Here is a 23,652-nt window from a genome sequence, read left to right as displayed (position 1 = left end):
CATGAGGGAAGTTCAAGAGTTGCATTTTTAAGTTACACTTAAGTACAAAGATTTTATAATAAAGAGGAAGTGAAATAGCTCTTCACATGGTGCTCAACAACTGACCAGAAACTGACTTTGTGTGACAATCCACAAATCCACATGTGGAAGCTGCGGTTTGGCGACCAAAGTTGGATGGATTAGACAAAGTGGCCGACAGAACAGACACAATGGTAAGTTCCAAACATTCATCTCTAGACTATAAAATCAATATTTCATATTGATTGTGGCTCTGACACCAAATACAATTACACCTGCTTAACATGCTCGACTGCACCAGTACACACCAGCAGGAATCGCACATATTTCAGACAATCCTGTCAGACTGTTGTTGCAAACACTTACACTCATCAGTGGTTATGGTTAGTGAGTAAGTTTGCTTGTGGAAAATCACACATTTGGACCAACACACTGTACCATAGGATAAAGTGTCCATACACTGTGATGCTCTATTTTTACAAAAAGCTTCATTTTTATATATAGGTGATCAAATCATAAAAGCACTTTTATATATTCCTTGCAGAGTTTTAGGAACATTTTCATTCCTTTTAAGGTAAAGATTTCATTTAACATTGAGGGAATGGGGAAGCAGATGAAGTGCAAACCTAAAAAAAAAAAAAAAAAAAAAAAACAGATCATAATCATAATGATGCCACGGTTGTGCATTAAAATGGCTTTGTTGATCATCTGAGACACGATATTTTTCTCATTGTTCGTGTCAGTCTTTATTTTAACACTTACTTTCCCGCGACATCTGACTTTTTAAGTGATTTCTATAAAATTGGAAATAGCTACCATCTACCGGAAAAACAGGACAACATTCATCCTTTAAGTCCTGAGTGAATTTTGATTGATTTAAATTTCCATTATATTATAATGATAATTATTTCAAAATGATTGACAGTTTGGCTTTTACATTTTCAATAAGCAGCAGTTCTTAAATATGACTGTATGCAAGTATTTGACGGTAATAACCAGTCCCTCGAGGATTTTGTGGCCATTTCTTTTTGCGGACACAAATGTATGATTTTAAGGTAAAGTTGGACCTGTACAATGGATAAACCAAACAATATCATCATAAACAGATGGCTGAACACAGCACAGTCCATTCCTCTGCACAAAACCCAGCAGTCCATCGACACCTCAAGGACAAGCAACAATACAGGTTAATACAGGTTTCAAAGAGAGTTAAAGAAGTCATCTTAGCAAAGCTCAGACATCATCCTTCCAATGTAGCCTTTGTCTTGCACCCAGGCGTGCTACACTACACCTACACCCACACACAGCCCTCATTAACTTCAGGGCCATGGTCAGCAGATATGTCGACCGAATGGCCCATACCCTTCTCCGCAGGACAGGGACTCACAGGGTCCCACCCAGGCACATACTAACGGTTGGCCTCGAGTCATTACCAAACCTGAACAGGTGCCTACCATATACTGTACATCAGTACCACCCTGGCCCAGTCAGCAAGTTGGATATAAGCCTGAGCTGTAGCCAAAGTTCCCAACAAGCATGTATCCATTTTCTTATTCTATCAAGTTTCTTTGACAAATCTCTGGTTCTATTTAATTATTCAAACTTCGCGTCACATGTAATGGTGGAAGCCTTTGTCTACATCAGCAAGATTATTTTTTCATACAATTAATCCGTGTGCCACAACATGTGGAACAATATAGGAGACTTGCTCATGTCAATTATTTCACTGAGTGTCTTCCCCCTCGACAGGGTTCCTCAAACACTCTGCTGCTCTTCCTGTGGTTCTCAGTCGGACCAGCCACAGCTAACTGGACCTCTCCACTCTTCCCATGCGACGTCAGGCTTTACAACAACAACTCTGCCATCATTTTCCTGTGCAACGGGCGCTCTCTAAAAGGGGTTCCATTTGGGATTACTAGTAACACCACAGTACTAGTTTTATCAGATAATTTGATCAAGAGAATCTCAGGAAAGCAGCTGTCACATCTCCATAATCTCACCTCCCTCCAACTGAACTGGGCCAACAGGGAAGGAAAGCTGGTCATCAGCGAGGATGCCTTCAAGAACCTGACACGACTGAAGAACTTGGCACTTGGAGGAAACCACCTGAAGGATATACCAACAAACCTTCCAGCAGGGCTAAGAACACTAGACTTATTCAGCAACGAAATTATGCACTTGGATAAGCAGATGCTAGCAGGCTTGGCCAACATCACCACTCTAAATGTAAATAGGAACTGCTATTCCGACAACCCCTGTGGCAAAGGTGTCACCATTGAGGATGACAGTTTGCTCGTGATGACCCAACTCAACACTCTCGACATTTCCTTTAACAACTTGACCAAGGTTCCCAAAGGCCTTCCCAAGACTCTGGTTGACCTGAAGTTGGGAGTCAACAGCATACAGGCGATCAATGAGAATGACTTTCGAGGCCTCGATAACCTCTCCGTACTTGATCTCCAGGGAAACTGTCCCAGATGCAGCACTGCTCCATTCTCCTGTGTTCCCTGTCAAAACCAGTCTCTATATATCCATCCAAATGCATTTCAAAATCTGACAAAGCTCAAGACTCTGCACCTGCGTGGAAACTCACTGACCTCTGTGAACCCCTCCTGGTTTGAAAATCTTCATCGACTGAAGGTCCTTGTCCTCTCTTTTAACCTGCTGCTACCTGTGATATCCTCAGAAGCTACGTTCCTCACCTACCTGTACAGATTAGAAAAACTTGATCTCTCGTTCAACTCTGAACCTGGGGTATTCCCACAAAGTCTGAAACTTTCAAAAAACTTCTCACACCTCAAGTCTCTTCATTGTCTTCATCTGCGAGGTCTATATTTCCAGAAAATAGGGCCCCGGACTCTTAAGCCTCTCCACAATCTCAAAAATCTGACCATTCTGGACTTGGGCACAAACTCTTTGACAAGATATGACCCCAAAGTATTTTCACACGTCTCCCACGTGAAAGTATTATATCTAGCAGAAAACCATATCTCTCCAATGAGCCAAGAGAAACAACTAGACAGCAGTGATGCACACGGCCTTAGCCTAACACCCCTCCCACCCCACCCCCAAACCTTGAACTTCATAGAAGCACATCACTTCATCAAGCAAGAGTGCCTGAATGCCGGGAGAGTGCTGAGCCTGAGTTCAAACAACCTGTTTTTCATCGCTCCACAGCAGTTTGAAGGCTACAATGACGTGGCATGTCTTAACCTCTCAGGAAACGGGTTCTCTGTGGCACCTAATGGAACACAATTCTCCTCTTTACCAAACCTGACCTACCTTGATCTGTCCTCCAACAAGGTCAATCTGGCCTACGACAATTCCTTCATAGAACTGCAGAAGCTTGAGGTGCTGGACCTGAGTTACAACCCTCACTACTTTGAGGCCTACGGTGTGACACACAGCTTGAACTTTCTTCAGAACCTGCCAGTTCTCAGGGTGCTGAACATGAGTCACAACTCTATTGCCACATTAACAACCAAGCAGATGAGCAGCCGTTCACTAGCAGAACTTCAGTTCGGAAACAACCACTTGGGCCAAATTTGGAAGAAATACGATCAATCATACGAGAAGATTTTTACAAATCTAACTAACTTGACCATTTTGGATATTTCTTTCAATGGCATCAAGAACATTCCTGACACAGTGTTTCAACATTTACCCAGAACCCTGACCAAGCTAAGTTTGAGCAACAACTTGCTCACAAAGTTTCAGTGGGAGAAACTCAAAGATTTTGAACAACTTCAGGTTCTGAACGTGAGCCACAATTCTCTGTCGGAAGTGGTCGGCATTCTCTCTCACTCGTTGACCTTTCTGGACTTGTCTCACAACAACATTTTCCACCTGGATGACGGGTTTTTAGTGGGAGCACCGTCTCTGCAGACCCTGAGCCTGATCAAGAACTGGCTGACCACCATCAACCAGTCGTCTTTTGAGACCACACCCAAGATTGAAACCTTGATGATCCACCAAAACCCTCTTCAGTGCACGTGTGACTCACTAGACTTCATACTGTGGATTGAAAGTGGCAGCATAAAAATCCCAAAACTGACTTGGGATGTGAAATGTGACTCACCAGCCAACCAAAAAGGAAAACTGCTAACTCACTTTCAGATCAAGAACTGCGTCAACGACAGTCTGGCGTTCTTGATGTACATTCTCTCCACTTCCTTCACCCTCCTGTTCATGTTCGTAGCCACAGTTTATCACTTGTTCTACTGGGATGCCTTCTACGCCCTGCACTACGTGAGGGCCAAGCTAAAGGGCTACAGGAAGTTGAATTCCAAACACAACGTGTATGACGTCTTTGTGACCTATGACACCACTGATGCAGACGTTTCTGAGTGGGTGATGACGAATCTGAGAGCACAGCTGGAGGACGACAGACACCATCTTCCTCTCTGTCTGGAGGAGAGAGACTGGCCTGCAGGAGTCCCCCTGGTGGACAACCTCATCCAGAGCATCCGATACAGCCGCAAGACCCTCTTCGTGTTGACTCAGGGCTACGTGAAGACCGGCGTCTTCAGGCTGGCCATGTATTTGGCCCATCAAAGACTGCTTGAGGAGAACGAGGACGTGATCGTGCTGCTGATGCTGGAGCCAGTACTGCAGTACTCTCACCTGCTGCGTCTGAGGGAGAGGCTCTGTGGGAACAGCGTCGTCAGGTGGCCCAAAAACACAGCGGCAGAGCCATGGTTCTGGCAGAACCTTAGAAATATCATCCGCGTGGACAATGACGTCATGTACAACAAGACCTACTCAAAGTTCTTCAACAGCCAATGAAAAAAATGGACTGAATAATTAATAAAGATCCCTTCACGGCACTTGCAGTGAATTTGCCAAATGTATTCAGTTTGTACAGACAATAAAGTGTTTCAACACGGACCATTTTAACATGACAGTTTTTTACTGAAAGATCTTTGTGAAGTTTCAGCTAATGGACCTCAACCATGTCAAGTGAAAAGGAAACATCATCGCGATGAGTAGGACCAGTAAGGTACTGTCATTACTGCTCTCGGGGGATGTCAAAAGTCAACCTAAATGATGTTCAGGGGGGAAATGTAGTGTTCTGCTCAAATGAAAGAGCACCTTCTTCCCCAGGGAAACCTGGAAGGGCTTGTCCAGGTCATGTCGCACAGCCTCCCCCGTGGTGTCAGGGTGGCGTCCTAAAGTCATGTTCAGCCGGGAAACATGGGTGCATTCGGCATCACTTGCCAAACAGCAGCAACACACTGCCAATCCTAAAAGGTGGTTGTCTTTTCTTCCATCCTAGTCTGCAGATCTCCATTGTAGGTCCATCGACAGTGCCAAATCTAGGGGCAACTCATGTACACTAGGTACGGCGCACCATTGGGTCCAAGTACAGAGCTAGTGGAATATGTGTCTTCAAAGTTGAAATGCAAACATACTCACAGTGGATGTCATGGGCCACAATGGAAATTTGCACAAAAATCCTGAAGCAATCTCCACTGTGGTTCTACTGACATGACAAATGGGTCATACTTTGATCCTTGCTGTTGAAGACGAGCTTCCAGTGCGCAATGGCAACCCTCTTATTCAGGGGGCCAGGTGCGCTGTTGTGCCTCTCTTGCCTCTCCATCAAGAGAGGCAACATCACACAAAGATGAGGGGTCGTGAAACTCTGCACTCAATGAGCAACAACAAACCTAGGAGAGTATGCAGAGGTATCTCTGTTAAAGTCTATGATGTATGACAAACAATAATAACTATGTCTATTTACAATTCCATATGTATTTTCTTTCATCTATTCAAAGAACATTTTAGATTTACTACTGCTCTTGCACTAGTGACAGCAACTGTGATTTCAGCAACTTCCCACAAGGATCGTACAATTATTTCCAATTCTTATCGTCATCTTGAAATGTTAACAAGCCCATGTAATGTGCACATGCATTTGACGGTTTTAAACATTTGTTCATGACAGAAAAACAAATACTTTAGATTGGGAAACACTGCTAAACAGTCTAGCTCCATTGGATAATGATAAACATCAACCTTCCGTGAAGCCATCAAGAAGGTTGAAGAGTTTTCGCATCGTCACTGCCGTCTTCATCCGCATCGTTCACGCTCATTTTCCGAACAACTCTATAATTTCTGCCAATCAGAGGACCAGCCTCACATCGAAGAAACTGTTTTTCAGTCGTCCTTTTGACTGACTTTTGCTGCATACTGCAAGGTTTTTCTGTTTTTTTCCTCCTTGAAGAGTATTTGAAAATATGTCTGAATTAAAATGATTTCATGGTACATTTTTTCATATCGTGTACACAGAAGACCGCATCAATTTGAATCCAAATTCATAGTCAGACCATGCAATCGGTATCAGTGATCTGCAGTGAAATTTTCCATTTCTAGCACGTATTTTTGTGAACAGTTGCTTGTATTCATTTTAACTGCATTCAAACAAAATGCCGACTGAACATGCAAAGTGCTTCTCTGAGTAAATATAAATATTTAACCGTAAGACGGATTAGTTTTTACTTAAGTTTCCAGCAGTCCAATTGAACAACCGCTGCTGTTTTTATTCTTAACAGAAATTCTTGGGGTTTTTTTCAGTTTAACTTCCACTAAAGTCCAAACACTTTATATGAAAGAGGAAGTGAAACAGCTCTTCACTTCACGCTCGACAAAAGACCTGAAACTGAGCTTGTGTGAGAATCCACGAATCCACTTGTGAATACTGAGGTTTGGCTACCAAAGTTGGATGGATTCGACTCCGAAGAGCCCAAGAGAGCAGACATGATGGTGAGTAGCTAACATACATCTGCAGACTATGAAGCACTAGCAGGGTACAGCTGCATGTCTGGTTAATGAGAGGGGCTTAAATCAATACTGCATATTGACAGTGACTCTGACACCATTAAATAGATTGTGTGCCAAATGTGTGCAAATTCCTTTTCTCAAATATTGGTTCTCTCAACTTATGACCCTAGCTTTTTTTTTGAGTTTTGTCTTTTGCAATTTGAGAGAGGAATTACTTGGAAGGGACAAGATTTTATCTTGTGAAGAAAGTTGTTTCTGCAAAGAACCTTGTTTGTGGACAATTATTATTCACAATGCTGTAATCAGTAATAATTCTTCTATAACTAATATACGTCAGATTTTCATGTCATATGAAGCTGGGGACTATTGTACACATTACATGCACACTAGGTTCATTCTAAAAACTTGAACAGAATGTTCTCTCCCGTTGTTTTCAGTCAGGAGTTGTTGGCACAGGCAGAATGGCGGAGTTGGTTGATTACGGAATTTCCATAGAATATAGTGGAATGTGACATTATGTTACTGATAAACTGTTTCTTATGTGAACGAGCGTCATGTGTTGAGGAAGAATTGTGAGGAGGGAAACTCCTCAATGGTCAACATCGGAAACGTTGGTCTTCATAAGCAAGATATTTCTGTTTTAGACAAATGAGCGCTGGCTTTGTCCAACTGTTTGTCCACAACAATGGTAGAACCAAACTAGGTCTGCTCTTATTATGAAAGTTAGATTTTTGAATGGCTCTTTGACTCATAACATTTTTTAAATTGTCTTTCATTAATTGACTGTCATCCATCAACAGGGCACTACAAACATTCTGCTGCTCTTGCTGTGGTTCTCAGCCTGGCCAGCCACAGCCAAGATGATGTCGCCCTTCCCATGTGAAGTCAGGCTTCACAAAAACAACTCTGCCATCATATTCCTGTGCAATAGACGTTCTTTGAAAGAGGTTCCATTTGGGATTACAGGTAACGCAACAGAGCTCGATTTATCAGACAATTTGATCAAGACGGTCTCAGGAAAGCAGCTGTCACATCTCCATAATCTCACCACCCTCAAACTGAACTGGGCCAACAGGGAAGGAAAGCTGGTCATCAGCGAGGATGCCTTCAAGAACCTGACACGACTGAAGAACTTGGCACTTGGAGGAAACCACCTGATGGGTATACCAACAAACCTTCCAGCAGGGCTAAGAACACTAGACTTATTCAGCAACAAAATTATGCACTTGGATAAGCAGATGCTAGCAGGCTTGGCCAACATCACCACTCTAAATGTAAGTAGGAACTGCTATTCCACTGTCACATGTGGCAAGCATGTCACCATTGAGGATGACAGTTTGCTCGTGATGACCCAACTCAACACTCTCGACATTTCCTTCAACAACTTAACCAAAGTTCCCAAAGGCCTTCCCAAGACTCTGGTTGACGTGAAGGTGGGACACAACAACATACAGGCGATCAAAGAGGATGACTTCCTGGGCCTGAGTGAACTCTCCGTACTTTTTCTCCAGGGAAACTGTCCCAGATGCAGCTCCGCTCCATATCCCTGTGTTCCCTGTCAAAACCAGTCTCTATATATCCATCCAAATGCATTTCAAAATCTGACAAAGCTCAAGACTCTGCACCTGGGAGGAAACTCGCTGATGTTCGTGAACCCCTCCTGGTTTGAAAATCTTCATCAACTGAAGGTCCTTGTCCTCTCTTTTAACCTGCTGCTACCTGTGATATCCTCAGAAGCTACGTTCCTCACCTACCTGTACAGATTAGAAATACTTGATCTCTCGTTCAACTTTGAACCAGGGGCATTCCCACAAAGCGTGAACCTTTCCGAAAACTTCTCACACCTCAAGTCTCTTCAAGTTCTTCATCTGCCAGGTCTCGTCTTTCAGCAAATCAGGCCCTGGACTCTTAAGCCTCTCTACCATCTAAAAAATCTGACCATCCTGGACTTGGGCTCAAACTTTTTGATAAGATACGAACCCAAAGTATTTTCACACTTCTCCCACGTGAAAGTATTATATCTAGCAGAAAACCGTCTGTCTCCACAAAGCGAGCAGAAACAATTGAACTCAGGTAATGGACACAGCCTTAGCTTAACATCCAGATATCCGCCACACTCACGAGCTTTTAGCTTCATACAATCACATCACTTTATCAAGCAAGAGTGCCTGAATGCCGGGAGAGTGCTGAGCCTGAGTTATAACAACCTGTTTTTCATCGCTCCACAGCAGTTTGAAGGCTACAATGACGTGGCATGTCTTAACCTCTCAGGAAACGGGTTCTCAATGGCACCTAATGGAACAGAATTCTCCTCTTTACCAAACCTGACCTACCTTGATCTGTCCTTCAACAAGGTCGATCTGGCCTACAACAATTCCTTCAGAGAACTCCAGAAGCTTGAGGTGCTGGACCTGAGTTACAACCCTCACTACTTTGAGGCCTACGGTGTGACACACAACTTGAACTTTCTTCAGAACCTGCCAGTTCTCAGGGTGCTGAACATGAGTCACAACTCTATTGCCACATTAACAACCAAGCAGATGAGCAGCCGTTCACTAGCAGAGCTTCAGTTCGGAAACAACCACTTGGGACAAATTTGGCAGAACAGTGATCGATCATATGACATGATTTTTATGAATCTAACTAACTTGACCATTTTGGATATTTCTTTCAACGGCATCATGAACATTCCTGACACAGTGTTTCAACATTTACCCAGAACCCTGACCAAGCTAAGTTTGAGCAACAACTTGCTCACAAAGTTTCAGTGGGAGAAACTCAAAGATTTTGAACAACTTCAGGTTCTGAACGTGAGCCACAATTCTCTGTCGGACGTGGTTGGCATCCACTCGCACTCGTTGACCTTTCTGGACTTGTCTCACAACAACATTTTCCACCTGGATGATGGGTTTTTAGTGGGAGCACCGTCTCTGCAGACCCTGAGCCTGATCAAGAACTGGCTGACCACCATCAACCAGTCGTCTTTCGAGACCACACCCAAGATTAAAACCTTGATGCTCCACCAAAACCCTCTTCAGTGCATGTGCGACTCACTAGACTTCATACTGTGGATTGAAAGTGGCGACATAAAAATCCCAAAACTGACTTGGGATGTGAAATGTGACTCACCAGCCAACCAAAAAGGAAAACTGCTGACTCACTTTCAGATCAACAACTGTGTCAACGACAGTCTGGCGTTCTTGATGTACATTCTCTGCACTTCCTTCACCCTCCTGTTCATGTTCGTAGCCACAGTTTATCACTTGTTCTACTGGGATGCCTTCTACGCCCTGCACTACGTGAGGGCCAAGCTAAAGGGCTACAGGAAGTTGAATTCCAAACACAACGTGTATGACGTCTTTGTGACCTATGACACCACTGATGCAGACGTTTCTGAGTGGGTGATGACGAATCTGAGAGCACAGCTGGAGGACGACAGACACCATCTTCCTCTCTGTCTGGAGGAGAGAGACTGGCCTGCAGGAGTCCCCCTGGTGGACAACCTCATCCAGAGCATCCGATACAGCCGCAAGACCCTCTTCGTGTTGACTCAGGGCTACGTGAAGACCGGCGTCTTCAGGCTGGCCATGTATTTGGCCCATCAAAGACTGCTTGAGGAGAACGAGGACGTGATCGTGCTGCTGATGCTGGAGCCAGTACTGCAGTACTCTCACCTGCTGCGTCTGAGGGAGAGGCTCTGTGGGAAGAGCGTTGTCAAGTGGCCCAAAACTGGAGCGGCAGAGCCGTGGTTCTGGCAGAACCTTAGAAATATCATCCGCGTGGACAATGACGTCATGTACAACAAGACCTACTCAAAGTTCTTCAACAATCAATGAAGAAATGGACTGAATAGTAAATAAAATAATCTTTGCAACTTGCTCTGGATCAAAGTCAGCTGTCATAATATTGAAATTGGCTTAAATCAATAAGTTTGTACTCACAATAAAGGCTTTTGAAAGACTTCTACAGAACATGTTTGGATCATTTTAACATGGCAGTTTTGATGGCCACACAAACTCAGGGTTGAGTGGGACCTGTATGGTTGTGTTTCTTTAACAACGCCTAGGCAGTGCTGAGAGTCGTCCTAGTCGGTGTTCAGAGGGAAAAGCCCCGGTTAGGAAAAGAGCAGCAGTCTGAGCAAAGAAACCGCCAAGGACAAAAACACCTCCACACCGTGTCCAGGTCTTGCTGCAGAGCCCTTTTTCTCAATACTAGGAAGACATCCGAAAGGCATCCTGCCCAGACTGCCAAGATTCTTCAAGATAACCGCTCTTCTCACTTGACCTTCCAGCACTCGAATTGTTCCTGCTGTCAGGCAAGGCAAGAGCTTGGGACACCTCTTGAGCGCCAGATATGGCACCCCAGGTGCAGGTGAGGAGCTTGACAGCAGTTTGGGTTTCTCTGAAACTGGGTGCTTTGGTGTTGATATCTGTTGCTGCTGTTTGCTGATTAATGAGAAGTGGTGCATTCGCGTAGATCAGATTATTCCTCCTCTTTCAGGTAAGAGAGGTGGCCATTGGTCTTCGGGCAATGCAGCTTTTTGGTAACTGTGAATGAGTTTGCTCGAAAGGCAGATTGTACATTGCGACGATATATAGGACGATACAATCATTTCTGATTCGTAGCAACATCTTGAAAAGTACACGTCTATGTAATATTCATATAATTAGAAATGCTTCATTATGAAGTCCGTTCGATAGGGAAACACAGCTAAACATGTTAGCTTCACTTACCTTTGTCGCCAATGGATAATCCTGTCAACATAAGGGTCAATTCAAGAGTTTGCCGACCTCCTTTGTTTCGCATTCTTTTTTTCAAAAAACTCTATTCACAACTGTATTGTAATTTTCGGACGACTGAATACACTGTTTAATATAGTATAAGCTGCACCAACTAAATTGAAGAAGAAAATGGATTTTGCACATACATACACGGGTTGGACGAAATAATGGAAACACCTTAAGGTGTTTCCATTATTTCGAATACGAGTTTCGAATACGAGGTCCAACAAGAACAAGCACTTCCTGTCACTACAGGAGCAGTAGCAGTAAGAACAAGAATAAACACAGGCGAAAACGCTGCAGATGCCATTGGTGAAACAAAGAATAAAACAGCACAGTGTCTTTCGTTCAACTACTTACCAGCAGTGGTCACCATCCGTTTCCTTGACCCTCAATAAGGGTACTTCACTTAGTGAGGACACACAACAGGCCTAAGGACCACAGATGAAGCCCCCGGGCCGCTCAGTGGTAAAGCCAAAAGTGATGATGTCAGAGATGCTTTGGGTGCGACGAGTATGCGCAGAGCTGCAAACATAAAGAAGAACTGTGAGTCCATCTTTGTTGTATCAAAGAAGAATCCACTGATTTTTGGACAGGGAGAACACCGTATTATTCCAGCATCAACTGTCTGGAGCTGCTCTTCTCCCCAGCTATCAGACAGTGTGCTGTGAGTCCTTTGACAATACATCACACTAGATGAACAACCTGTGTTGATGCTTGCATTCATGCTAATTGCTTCTAACATGCCTGGGATTCATCCTGGTTTAAGGCGACATGTCCATTGTCCGTCTGCCCCAGTGATGTGAATGGAACAGCTCTTGGAGTGTCTTAAACAGCCCTGTATAAAAATAATCTATCATTGTTTTGTGTGAGAGTTGTATTTTCTTGTTGACCAGAGGAATAATCATTAAAACCATTGTGTGTCACACCATCCTTTAACTTCACACCCCTAGTGAAAACTGTAAATTCACTTCTGTAAATAAAGTCAGATGTGACAGCAACAGAGATGTGGTTTAAGTTTCCTGCTGGACGGCTGCTGCTGGTTTTTTTGTTTTTTTTCTTAACAGAAATTCATTTGTTTGCTATTCGACTTCCTCTTTCAAATGAAGTGTTGGTCGAAAGTGGAAGTGAAACAGCTCTTCACTTTGTGCTTAACAAATGACCAGAAACTGTGCTTGTGTGTGATAACAATCCACATGTGAACGCTGAGGTTTGGCTACCAAAGTTGGCCAGATTCGACTCCGAAGAGCCCAAGAGAGCAGACGTGATGGTGAGTAGCTAACATTTATCTGCAGACTATGAAGCACTAGCAGGGTACGGCTGCATGTCTGGTTAATGAGAGGGGCTTAAATCAATACTGCATATTGACAGTGACTCTGACACCATTAAATAGATTATGTGCCTGATGTGACCGTAATCCTTTTCAGCACTAGCAGAGTGTTTTCACAGCTTCAAAAGGTAAAGGGTTTCGGTCCAGTGTATCATGGGCCAACACCATTTTACCTGCTGAAGATCCTCGCGTGTCTGTATGAACGCACACCAGCGGGAACACACCCATATTCAAGACAAGCCTGTCAGCTTATTATAAACACCTGATTCACCAACGGTTATTGAGAGTCATGAGAAGTTCACTTGTGAAAAACCATATGTCTGGAACAATAGTTACAAGTGAAACAAATGAAATATTTATGGTCAACATAAATGCCTCCAACACACGAACTGATCTAAACTTCAGTCAACGTAGGTTCTTTTAAACTGGAAACATTCATTTTTGCACTTGCTCCTAGTAAGTTCAGGAAGTGTAAAACAAAAACAAATTCTTGACAAACAGCCAAAACAGTGCCAACAGTGAAAACGATGCTGCAGTTGTGCAATAAAATGGCATGGTTAATCATCTGAGACTGCTTTTTCGATTCATCAGCAATTCAGCCTCCCTCCGCCACCGTCTGACGTTTGAACTCTAATTTCGGTTTAATTAGGAATTGCTACCATCTACTGGACAGTCTGGATAACATTTCATATAACATTTCCAACGTAATAACATGGTAATTTAAAACAAAAAGAAAAAGAGTGACTACCTGAGATTATCATGTGACCTAGTTCACATACGACCATTACAAACTTTCCCTCCTGAATTATTTCAAAGTGTTTGGAGGCCTTGAAAAAGTTCCTGAAATGCACCTGATGCTTCATGCATGGTTTTCCCATGCTAATGCCAATAAAAATGACATTTAGACTCACTTTCTGACCCAAACTCTGAACTTGCTCCAAACAATTGGGAGGTTATGGTTTCCGGATCACTCAAACTTTTACACTAGTTGTAAAAGTGAGACGCATGTTCAAGTGAATCTGGTGTTTGGGTTGTGTAATTGCAGTAATGCTGTGGGGGACCACGTCAACTGTAATAGTGCAGAGCCCTGGCTCTCAGACTCGTCAAATAACAGGTTAAGATTAATCTGCTTGGCAGACGTGCTCATTCCAAACACTTAACCGACTGTGTCTTCCCCTCTACAGGGTTCCTCAAACACTCTGCTGCTCTTCCTGTGGTTCTCAGCCTGGCCAGCCACAGCTAACTGGACCTCTCCGCTCTTCCCATGTGACGTTGTCATTCACAACAACAACTCTGCCATCATATTCCTGTGCAATGCTCGCTCTCTTGAAGAGGTTCCATTTGGGATTACCAGTAACGCCACGGCACTGGTTTTATCAGACAATTTAATCAAGAAAGTCTCAGCAAAGGACCTGTCACATCTCCATAATCTCACCACCCTCAAACTGAACTGGGCCAACAGGGAAGGAAAGCTGGTCATCAGCGAGGATGCCTTCAAGAACCTGACACGACTGAAGAACTTGGCACTTGGAGGAAACCACCTGAAGGGTATACCAACAAACCTTCCCGCTGGGTTAACAACACTGGACTTGAACCGCAACAAAATAACATACTTGGACAGGAAGATGCTCGCTGGCTTGGCCAACATCACCACTCTGCGTTTATTCAAAAACTGCTTTTCCGCCAACCCCTGTGGCAAGCATGTCACCATTGAGGATGACAGTTTGCTCGTGATGACCCAACTCAACACTCTCGACATTTCCTTCAACAACTTGACCAAGGTTCCCAAAGGCCTTCCCAAGACTCTGGTTAACATGAAGCTGGGATCCAACCACATACAAGCGATCAAAGAGGATGACTTCCTGGGCCTGAGTCAACTCTCTGTGCTTTATCTCCAGGGAAACTGTCCCAGATGCAGCTCCGCTCCATATCCCTGTGTTCCCTGTCAAAACCAGTCTCTTCACATTCATCCAAATGCATTTCAAAATCTGACAAAGCTTAAGATGCTGCACCTTGGAGGAAACTCACTGAGGAGCGTGAAGCCCTCCTGGTTTGAAAATCTTCAATATTTGAAAGTCCTCATCCTCTCTTTTAACCTGCTGTTACCTGCAATATCCTCGGAAGCCAAGTTCCTCACCTACCTGCCTAGATTAGAAAGACTTGATCTCTCGTTCAACTTTGAACCAGGAGCATTTCCACCTATCGTGAACCTTTCTGAAAACTTCTCACGCCTCAAGTCTCTTCAAGTTCTTCATCTGCCGGGTCTGGTTTTCCAGCAAATTGGGCCTGAAACTCTAAAACCTCTCTACCATCTCAAAAATCTGACCGTCCTGAACTTGGGCACAAACTTTTTGATAAGATACGAGTCCATGGTATTTTCACACTTCTCCCACGTGAAGGTGTTATACCTGGCGGAAAACCGTCTGTCTCCACTGAGCGAACAAAAACAATTGGGCTCACGTATTGTGAACAACCGTACTTTACCATTCAGATATCCACATCACTCCCAAGACTTTAGCTTCATCGAATCACATAATTTAATCAAGCAAGAGTGCCTGAATGCCGGGAGAGTGCTGAGCCTGAGTTCAAACAACCTGTTTTTCATCACCCCACAGCAGTTTGAAGGCTACAATGACGTGGCATGTCTTAACCTCTCAGGAAACGGGTTCTCTGTGGCACCTAATGGAACAGAATTCTCCTCTTTACCAAACCTGACCTACCTTGATCTGTCCTCCAACAAGGTCGATCTGGCCTACAACAATTCCTTCATAGAACTGCAGAAGCTTGAGGTGCTGGACCTGAGTTACAACCCTCACTACTTTGAGGCCTACGGTGTGACACACAACTTGAACTTTCTTCGGAACCTGCCAGTTCTCAGGGTGCTGAACATGAGTCACAACTCTATTGCCACATTAACAACCAAGCAGATGAGCAGCCGTTCACTAGCAGAGCTTCAGTTTGGAAACAACCACTTGGGCCAAATTTGGAAGAAACATGTTCAATCGTACGACATGATCTTTACAAATCTAACTAACTTGACCATTTTGGATATTTCTTTCAACGGCATCATGAACATTCCTGACACAGTGTTTCAACATTTACCCAGAACCCTGACCAAGCTAAGTTTGAGCAACAACTTGCTCACAAAGTTTCAGTGGGAGAAACTCAAAGATTTTGAACAACTTCAGGTTCTGAACCTCGGCCACAATTCTCTGTCGGACGTGGTTGGCATTCTCTCTCACTCGTTGACCTTTCTGGACTTGTCTCACAACAACATTTTCCACCTGGATGACGGGTTTTTAGTGGGAGCACCAAGTCTGAAGACCCTGAGCCTGATCAAGAACTGGCTGACCACCATCAACCAGTCGTCTTTCGAGACCACACCCAAGATTGAAACCTTGATCATCCACCAAAACCCTCTTCAGTGCACGTGTGACTCACTAGACTTCATACTGTGGATTGAAAGTGGCAGCATAAAAATCCCAAAACTGACTTGGGATGTGAAATGTGACTCACCAGCCAACCAAAAAGGAAAACTGCTGACTCACTTTGACACCAGCAACTGTGTCAATGACAGTCTGGCGTTCTTGATGTACATTCTCTCCACTTCCTTCACCCTCCTGTTCATGTTCGTAGCCACAGTTTATCACTTGTTCTACTGGGATGCCTTCTACGCCCTGCACTACGTGAGGGCCAAGCTAAAGGGCTACAGGAAGTTGAATTCCAAACACAATGTGTATGACGTCTTTGTGACCTATGACACCACTGATGCAGACGTTTCTGAGTGGGTGATGACGAATCTGAGAGCACAGCTGGAGGACGACAGACACCATCTTCCTCTCTGTCTGGAGGAGAGAGACTGGCCTGCAGGAGTCCCCCTGGTGGACAACCTCATCCAGAGCATCCGATACAGCCGCAAGACCCTCTTCGTTTTGACTCAGGGCTACGTGAAGACCGGCGTCTTCAGGCTGGCCATGTATTTGGCCCATCAAAGACTGCTTGAGGAGAACGAGGACGTGATCGTGCTGCTGATGCTGGAGCCAGTACTGCAGTACTCTCACCTGCTGCGTCTGAGGGAGAGGCTCTGTGGGAAGAGCGTTGTCAAGTGGCCCAAAACTGGAGCGGCAGAGCCGTGGTTCTGGCAGAACCTTAGAAATATCATCCGCGTGGACAATGACATCATGTACAACAAGACCTACTCACAGTACTTCAACAGTCGATGACGAGAGGGGATGAATGATCAATAAAGTACTCTTGGGGAACATACTGCTGTTACATTGTTGAAATATGCCATAATCAATGAATTTGCATACACAATAAAGTAACATGTATGTATTATTTTCACATGGCGGTTTTATGGCTATACAGTACATGTTTGAAGATACAGCCAATGGATATCATTTGTCTCCGGTGACCACAAAACATCGTTGAGTAGGATCAGTATGGCAGAGTCATTTCAACTGCTCTGGGGAGGTGTTGGCAGACATCCTCGTCTGTGTTCAGTGAGAAAATCATAGGTGAGGGAAAAACACACAACCTCCAGATTCTTCACGTAACATCAGACGTGTAATAATATTGACCACCATCACACGTCGAGAAGACATCAGTGTATCAGTGCTCTGAATTTACAATACAGGTGCAAGTTCTTCCTCCATTTACAACGCCAATTCACGCATGTGCATGCACTCAACATGCTGACGTCATGTGGTTGTCGACATGAAGCATAATCAATCAAACTAGGGATGCCTCCAACATTGGCAAAGACTCATCGTAGATGAATGGTGACATGTGACGTCATCGAATACAGTGCAGCGCAGCCTGAAAGATGATTTTCACCTCAAATCGACAGCGCGATGTGATAGAATGTGTATTTTTAATGAAAAAATGTGCCACAGAAGTGAAATGCACTATGTGAGACCTGACAGAATTCTGGCAACCCACTCCACCATTCTCAAAAGATCATGAAAATCTGGCAACACAATGACAGCACCGACTCCGCAGCTCACTGCCCGGTCAGCTGGAGACCGAACAGCAGCGGTTCAACAGAAGTTGAAAAGATTTCGACTTTTTGACCCATGTATCTTCCTCTTTATTTAATCATTTCTTTGTTGTCCACGGTGTCCAGTATCAGTGCTAAGTGTGATCAAAGGTTGGATGCAGTGTTGAAGTTTTCAGTTCTTCTGAGCTTTGTGGAGAGCAAGAATCGGATTGTAGTTTGCAATGAGTGTGCAACCCAACTATCAAGTGCCTTGTGTTTACAGTAGCAGCCCGTTATACAACAGAAAGGTTTGTTATTTCCTTCTTCTTATTGTTATTTGAAAAGTAAAGTCTGAAATTTAAAAAAATGTCAGAAATATTCAATCATCTAAACAATAACGTTCCTGGTCAAACGTGTGTAAATATGTTCTCCACTATGGCGTATTTGAAAAACGTCGTAAAAAGCTTTGGATATTGTGTATTCTGTTTTATTCGGTACTATTCGGTATTGGGCCAAGCATTTTAAATATTTGTCGGCTTCGGCCTCAAATGTTCAATTCGGTGCAGCCCTAATTATAGTCTTTTGAGTCCCACCATTCTTGAAAGTCACACTCCTGGTGACAAAAGCATACGTGATCCTGTAAACAAATGTCATATTTCACTACATGACTTCCCATTCCCACTGACCAATGAGAAGAACAGTGCTGTGGATGCTTCAAGAGTTTTCATTCTTACTTCCACTAAAGCACAAACACATTGTTTGAAAGAGGATGTCAGAGCTCCAACAACAGACCCGAAATCGTGAGTTCGTCTCAGTCTTGTTAAGAATCCACATCTGAAAAGCAGACGTCCAGCGACCAGTGAGGTGTTTGTTGAAGTCAGGGACCAAGAGAACAGAGATGATGGTGAGTTTCTAAAATTCATCTGCAGACAATGAAACAAAGATACGGCCGCATTGTTCTGGTGAATTCAAGGCGCTCAATTCATGCCAAATGTGACTAACGACGTGTTTTCACTGCTTCACATAGTAAAGAAAAGGTCCAGTCTTGTGCATCACCAGCAAATACAATGAGACCTGTTTATATGTGTATGAATGATCCCCAGTAGGAATTTAGGGTGTCGCGTGGGAACTTTTCGATGTCTCAGAGTACATTACATGTGTCTCAAAGTCTGCAGAGATTCACATCCGCATTGTTTTTTCATCAACTGACTTCCAGGCCTGAGCGAGCCGCTGCACTCTGATGTGATATGGTTTCTTAGTATCCAGTATGAAAAGTAGATTGGCCTTGATGAGAGTGGAGAATAAAAAGAAGAGAAAAGACGTATTCTGAATTGGTTAGACTTTGACTTCACCAACACGTCACACGTTACACGTCACCAACACATTCTCACTTATAAAGTGGCAAATGTCACGTGGCCCGTTTCAAGTGGAATTTTGGGTCCCAGACTGACAGTAAAGTCCACTTGAGAGTAGCCATGTGTTGCATGTTGACGCATTACACTTTGAAGTCAAACCCGTGGGACAGATACTGTGTCTCATGGTGCCGGAGACAACAGGTCACCAGAGGCGTCAATTCCGACTAAGCTAAGGTATGGCAAGCAGAGCTACCCCCGTAGCTCCTAGTCACTAGAATGGTTAGAGCACATCCTCTTCATTCACAAGGCTGTCTCATCGGAAGGCTGGGATATACCACATTTCTAAGTACAGTAAAGTGCAAGTGCTGGGAAGGACAGTACTTAGAGACATCAATCCTGTTGCTCAGATTTTCATTTGTAGTTAATCTATATATATTTAAAAATAGAATAATCAATACAAATTGATAGAGTAAATCCATGCTTTCAATTTAAATGGCATTTACATTTTCCTTGGGAGCCAAGTCGAAGCAGCAGCGGCATATCGGAATACCCTATTGAGGTCGTTTGATTGCAGTAATGCAGTTAACTGTAATAGTGCAGAGGCCTGGCTCTCAGACTCGTCAAATAACAGGTTAAGATTAAACTACTTGGCAGACTTGCTCATTCCAAACACTTAACCGACTGTGTCTTCCCCCCTACAGGGTTCCTCAAACACTCTGCTGCTCTTCCTGTGGTTCTCAGTCGGGCCAGCCACAGCTGACTGGACCTCTCCGCTCTTCCCATGTGACGTTGTCATTCACAACAACAACTCTGCCATCATATTCCTGTGCAATGCTCGCTCTCTTGAAGAAGTTCCATTTGGGATTACCAGTAACGCCACGGCACTGGTTTTATCAGACAATTTAATCAAGAAAGTCTCAGCAAAGGACCTGTCACATCTCCATAATCTCACCACCCTCAAACTGAACTGGGCCAACAGGGAAGGAAAGCTGGTCATCAGCGAGGATGCCTTCAAGAACCTGACACGACTGAAGAACTTGGCACTTGGAGGAAACCACCTGAAGGATATACCAACAAACCTTCCAGCAGGGCTAAGAACACTGGACTTGAACCGCAACAAAATAACATACTTGGATAGGAAGATGCTAGCTGGCTTGGCCAGCATCACGCATTTGTATTTAAATAGGAACTGCTATTCCGACAACCCCTGTAGCAAGCGTGTCACCATTGAGGATGACAGTTTGCTCGTGATGACCCAACTCAACACTCTCGACATTTCCTTCAACAACTTGACCAAGGTTCCCAAAGGCCTTCCCAAGACTCTGGTTAACATGAAGCTGGGATCCAACCACATACAAGCGATCAAAGAGGATGACTTCCTGGGCCTGAGTCAACTCTCTGTGCTTTATCTCCAGGGAAACTGTCCCAGATGCAGCTCCGCTCCATATCCCTGTGTTCCCTGTCAAAACCAGTCGCTTCACATTCATCCAAATGCATTTCAAAATCTGACAAAGCTTAAGATGCTGCACCTTGGAGGAAACTCACTGAGGAGCGTGAAGCCCTCCTGGTTTGAAAATCTTCAACTTTTGAAAGTCCTCATCCTCTCTTTTAACCTGCTGTTACCTGCGATATCCTCGGAAGCCAAGTTCCTCACCTACCTGCCTAGATTAGAAAGACTTGATCTCTCGTTCAACTTTGAACCAGGAGCATTTCCACCTATCGTGAACCTTTCTGAAAACTTCTCACGCCTCAAGTCTCTTCAAGTTCTTCATCTGCCAGGTCTGGTTTTCCAGCAAATTGGGCCTGAAACTCTAAAACCTCTCTACCATCTCAAAAATCTGACCGTCCTGAACTTGGGCACAAACTTTTTGATAAGATACGAGTCCATGGTATTTTCACACTTCTCCCACGTGAAGGTGTTATACCTGGCGGAAAACCGTCTGTCTCCACTGAGCGAACAAAAACAATTGGGCTCACATATTGTGAACAACCGTACTTTACCATTCAGATATCCACATCACTCCCAAGACTTTAGCTTCATCGAATCACATAATTTAATCAAGCAAGAGTGCCTGAATGCCGGGAGAGTGCTGAGCCTGAGTTCAAACAACCTGTTTTTCATCACCCAACAGCAGTTTGAAGGCTACAATGACGTGGCATGTCTTAACCTCTCAGGAAACGGGTTCTCTGTGGCACCTAATGGAACAGAATTCTCCTCTTTACCAAACCTGACCTACCTTGATCTGTCCTTCAACAAGGTCGATCTGGCCTACAACAATTCCTTCATAGAACTGCAGAAGCTTGAGGTGCTGGACCTGAGTTACAACCCTCACTACTTTGAGGCCTACGGTGTGACACACAACTTGAACTTTCTTCAGAACCTGCCAGTTCTCAGGGTGCTGAACATGAGTCACAACTCTATTGCCACATTAACAACCAAGCAGATGAGCAGCCGTTCACTAGCAGAGCTTCAGTTTGGAAACAACCACTTGGGCCAAATTTGGAAGAAACATGTTCAATCGTACGACATGATCTTTACAAATCTAACTAACTTGACCATTTTGGATATTTCTTTCAACGGCATCATGAACATTCCTGACACAGTGTTTCAACATTTACCCAGAACCCTGACCAAGCTAAGTTTGAGCAACAACTTGCTCACAAAGTTTCAGTGGGAGAAACTCAAAGATTTTGAACAACTTCAGGTTCTGAACCTCGGCCACAATTCTCTGTCGGACGTGGTTGGCATCCACTCGCACTCGTTGACCTTTCTGGACTTGTCTCACAACAACATTTTCCACCTGGATGATGGGTTTTTAGTGGGAGCACCAAGTCTGAAGACCCTGAGCCTGATCAAGAACTGGCTGGCCACCATCAACCAGTCGTCTTTCAAGACCACACCCAAGATTGAAACCTTGATGATCCACCAAAACCCTCTTCAGTGCACGTGTGACTCACTAGACTTCATACTGTGGATTGAAAGTGGCAGCATAAAAATCCCAAAACTGACTTGGGATGTGAAATGTGGCTCACCAGCCAACCAAAAAGGAAAACTGCTGACTCACTTTGACATCAAGAACTGCATCAACGACAGTCTGGCGTTCTTGATGTACATTCTCTCCACTTCCTTCACCCTCCTGTTCATGTTCGTAGCCACAGTTTATCACTTGTTCTACTGGGATGCCTTCTACGCCCTGCACTACGTGAGGGCCAAGCTAAAGGGCTACAGGAAGTTGAATTCCAAACACAATGTGTATGACGTCTTTGTGACCTATGACACCACTGATGCAGATGTTTCTGAGTGGGTGATGACGAATCTGAGAGCACAGCTGGAGGACGACAGACACCATCTTCCTCTCTGTCTGGAGGAGAGAGACTGGCCTGCAGGAGTCCCCCTGGTGGACAACCTCATCCAGAGCATCCGATACAGCCGCAAGACCCTCTTCGTGTTGACTCAGGGCTACGTGAAGACCGGCGTCTTCAGGCTGGCCATGTATTTGGCCCATCAAAGACTGCTTGAGGAGAATGAGGACGTGATCGTGCTGCTGATGCTGGAGCCAGTACTGCAGTACTCTCACCTGCTGCGTCTGAGGGAGAGGCTCTGCGGGAAGAGCGTCGTCAAGTGGCCCAAAACTGGAGCGGCAGAGCCGTGGTTCTGGCAGAACCTTAGAAATATCATCCGCGTGGACAATGACATCATGTACAACAAGACCTACTCACAGTACTTCAACAGTCGATGACGAGAGGGGATGAATGATCAATAAAGTACTCTTGGGGAACATACTGCTGTTACATTGTTGAAATATGCCATAATCAATGAATTTGCATACACAATAAAGTAACATGTATGTATTATTTTCACATGGCGGTTTTATGGCTATACAGTACATGTTTGAAGATACAGCCAATGGATATCATTTGTCTCCGGTGACCACAAAACATCGTTGAGTAGGATCAGTATGGCAGAGTCATTTCAACTGCTCTGGGGAGGTGTTGGCAGACGTCCTCGTCTGTGTTCAGTGAGAAAATCATAGGAGAGGGAAAAACACACAACCTCCAGATTCTTCACGTAACATCAGACGTGTAATAATATTGACCACCATCACACGTTGAGAAGACATCAGTGTATCAGTGCTCTGAATTTACAATACAGGTGCAAGTTCTTCCTCCATTTACAGCGCCAATTCACGCATGTGCATGCACTCAACATGCTGACGTCATGTGGTTGTCGACATGAAGCATAATCAATCAAACTAGGGATGCCTCCAACATTGGCAAAGACTCATCGTAGATGAATGGTGACATGTGACGTCATCGAATACAGTGCAGCGCAGCCTGAAAGATGATTTTCACCTCAAATCGACAGCGCGATGTGATAGAATGTGTATTTTTAATGAAAAAATGTGC

At 44.2% G+C, this 23,652-nt stretch overlaps 3 protein-coding genes across 4 annotated transcripts; all 3 read left to right on the top strand.

Annotated features, from left to right (window-relative positions):
- The first annotated feature begins 98 nt into the window (after window positions 1-98).
- Window positions 99-4,803, top strand: LOC128766362 (toll-like receptor 8). Its single transcript, XM_053877921.1, has 2 exons — window positions 99-212; window positions 1,768-4,803. Exons 1-2 carry the CDS (start codon window positions 210-212, stop codon window positions 4,801-4,803), a joined length of 3,039 nt encoding a protein of 1,012 aa, XP_053733896.1. The 5' UTR covers window positions 99-209.
- A 1,840-nt stretch (window positions 4,804-6,643) lies between these two features.
- LOC128766360 (toll-like receptor 8) lies at window positions 6,644-10,691 on the top strand. Its single transcript, XM_053877918.1, has 2 exons — window positions 6,644-6,783; window positions 7,602-10,691. The coding sequence occupies exons 1-2, from the start codon at window positions 6,778-6,780 to the stop codon at window positions 10,635-10,637; spliced, it is 3,042 nt and encodes a 1,013-aa protein (XP_053733893.1). The 5' UTR covers window positions 6,644-6,777; the 3' UTR covers window positions 10,638-10,691.
- Window positions 10,692-12,734: 2,043 nt separating this feature from the next.
- Window positions 12,735-22,985, top strand: LOC128766361 (toll-like receptor 8). 2 transcript variants are annotated; one of them, XM_053877920.1, is made up of 2 exons: window positions 12,735-12,852; window positions 19,947-22,985. In XM_053877920.1, exons 1-2 carry the CDS (start codon window positions 12,850-12,852, stop codon window positions 22,983-22,985), a joined length of 3,042 nt encoding a protein of 1,013 aa, XP_053733895.1. In that variant the 5' UTR covers window positions 12,735-12,849. The 2 variants fall into 2 exon arrangements, with proteins under 2 accessions (XP_053733895.1, XP_053733894.1); XM_053877919.1 differs by lacking the exon at window positions 19,947-22,985 and adding an exon at window positions 14,097-17,165 and having other exon boundaries at window positions 12,738-12,852.
- The last annotated feature ends 667 nt before the right edge of the window (window positions 22,986-23,652 follow it).

The sequence above is a fragment of the Synchiropus splendidus genome, chromosome 10 (genome assembly GCF_027744825.2).
Source record: "Synchiropus splendidus isolate RoL2022-P1 chromosome 10, RoL_Sspl_1.0, whole genome shotgun sequence".
Taxonomy (NCBI): domain Eukaryota; kingdom Metazoa; phylum Chordata; class Actinopteri; order Syngnathiformes; family Callionymidae; genus Synchiropus; species Synchiropus splendidus.
The sequence above is the reverse complement of the archived record's forward strand: the minus strand, read 5'-3'. Positions and strand labels throughout refer to the sequence as shown.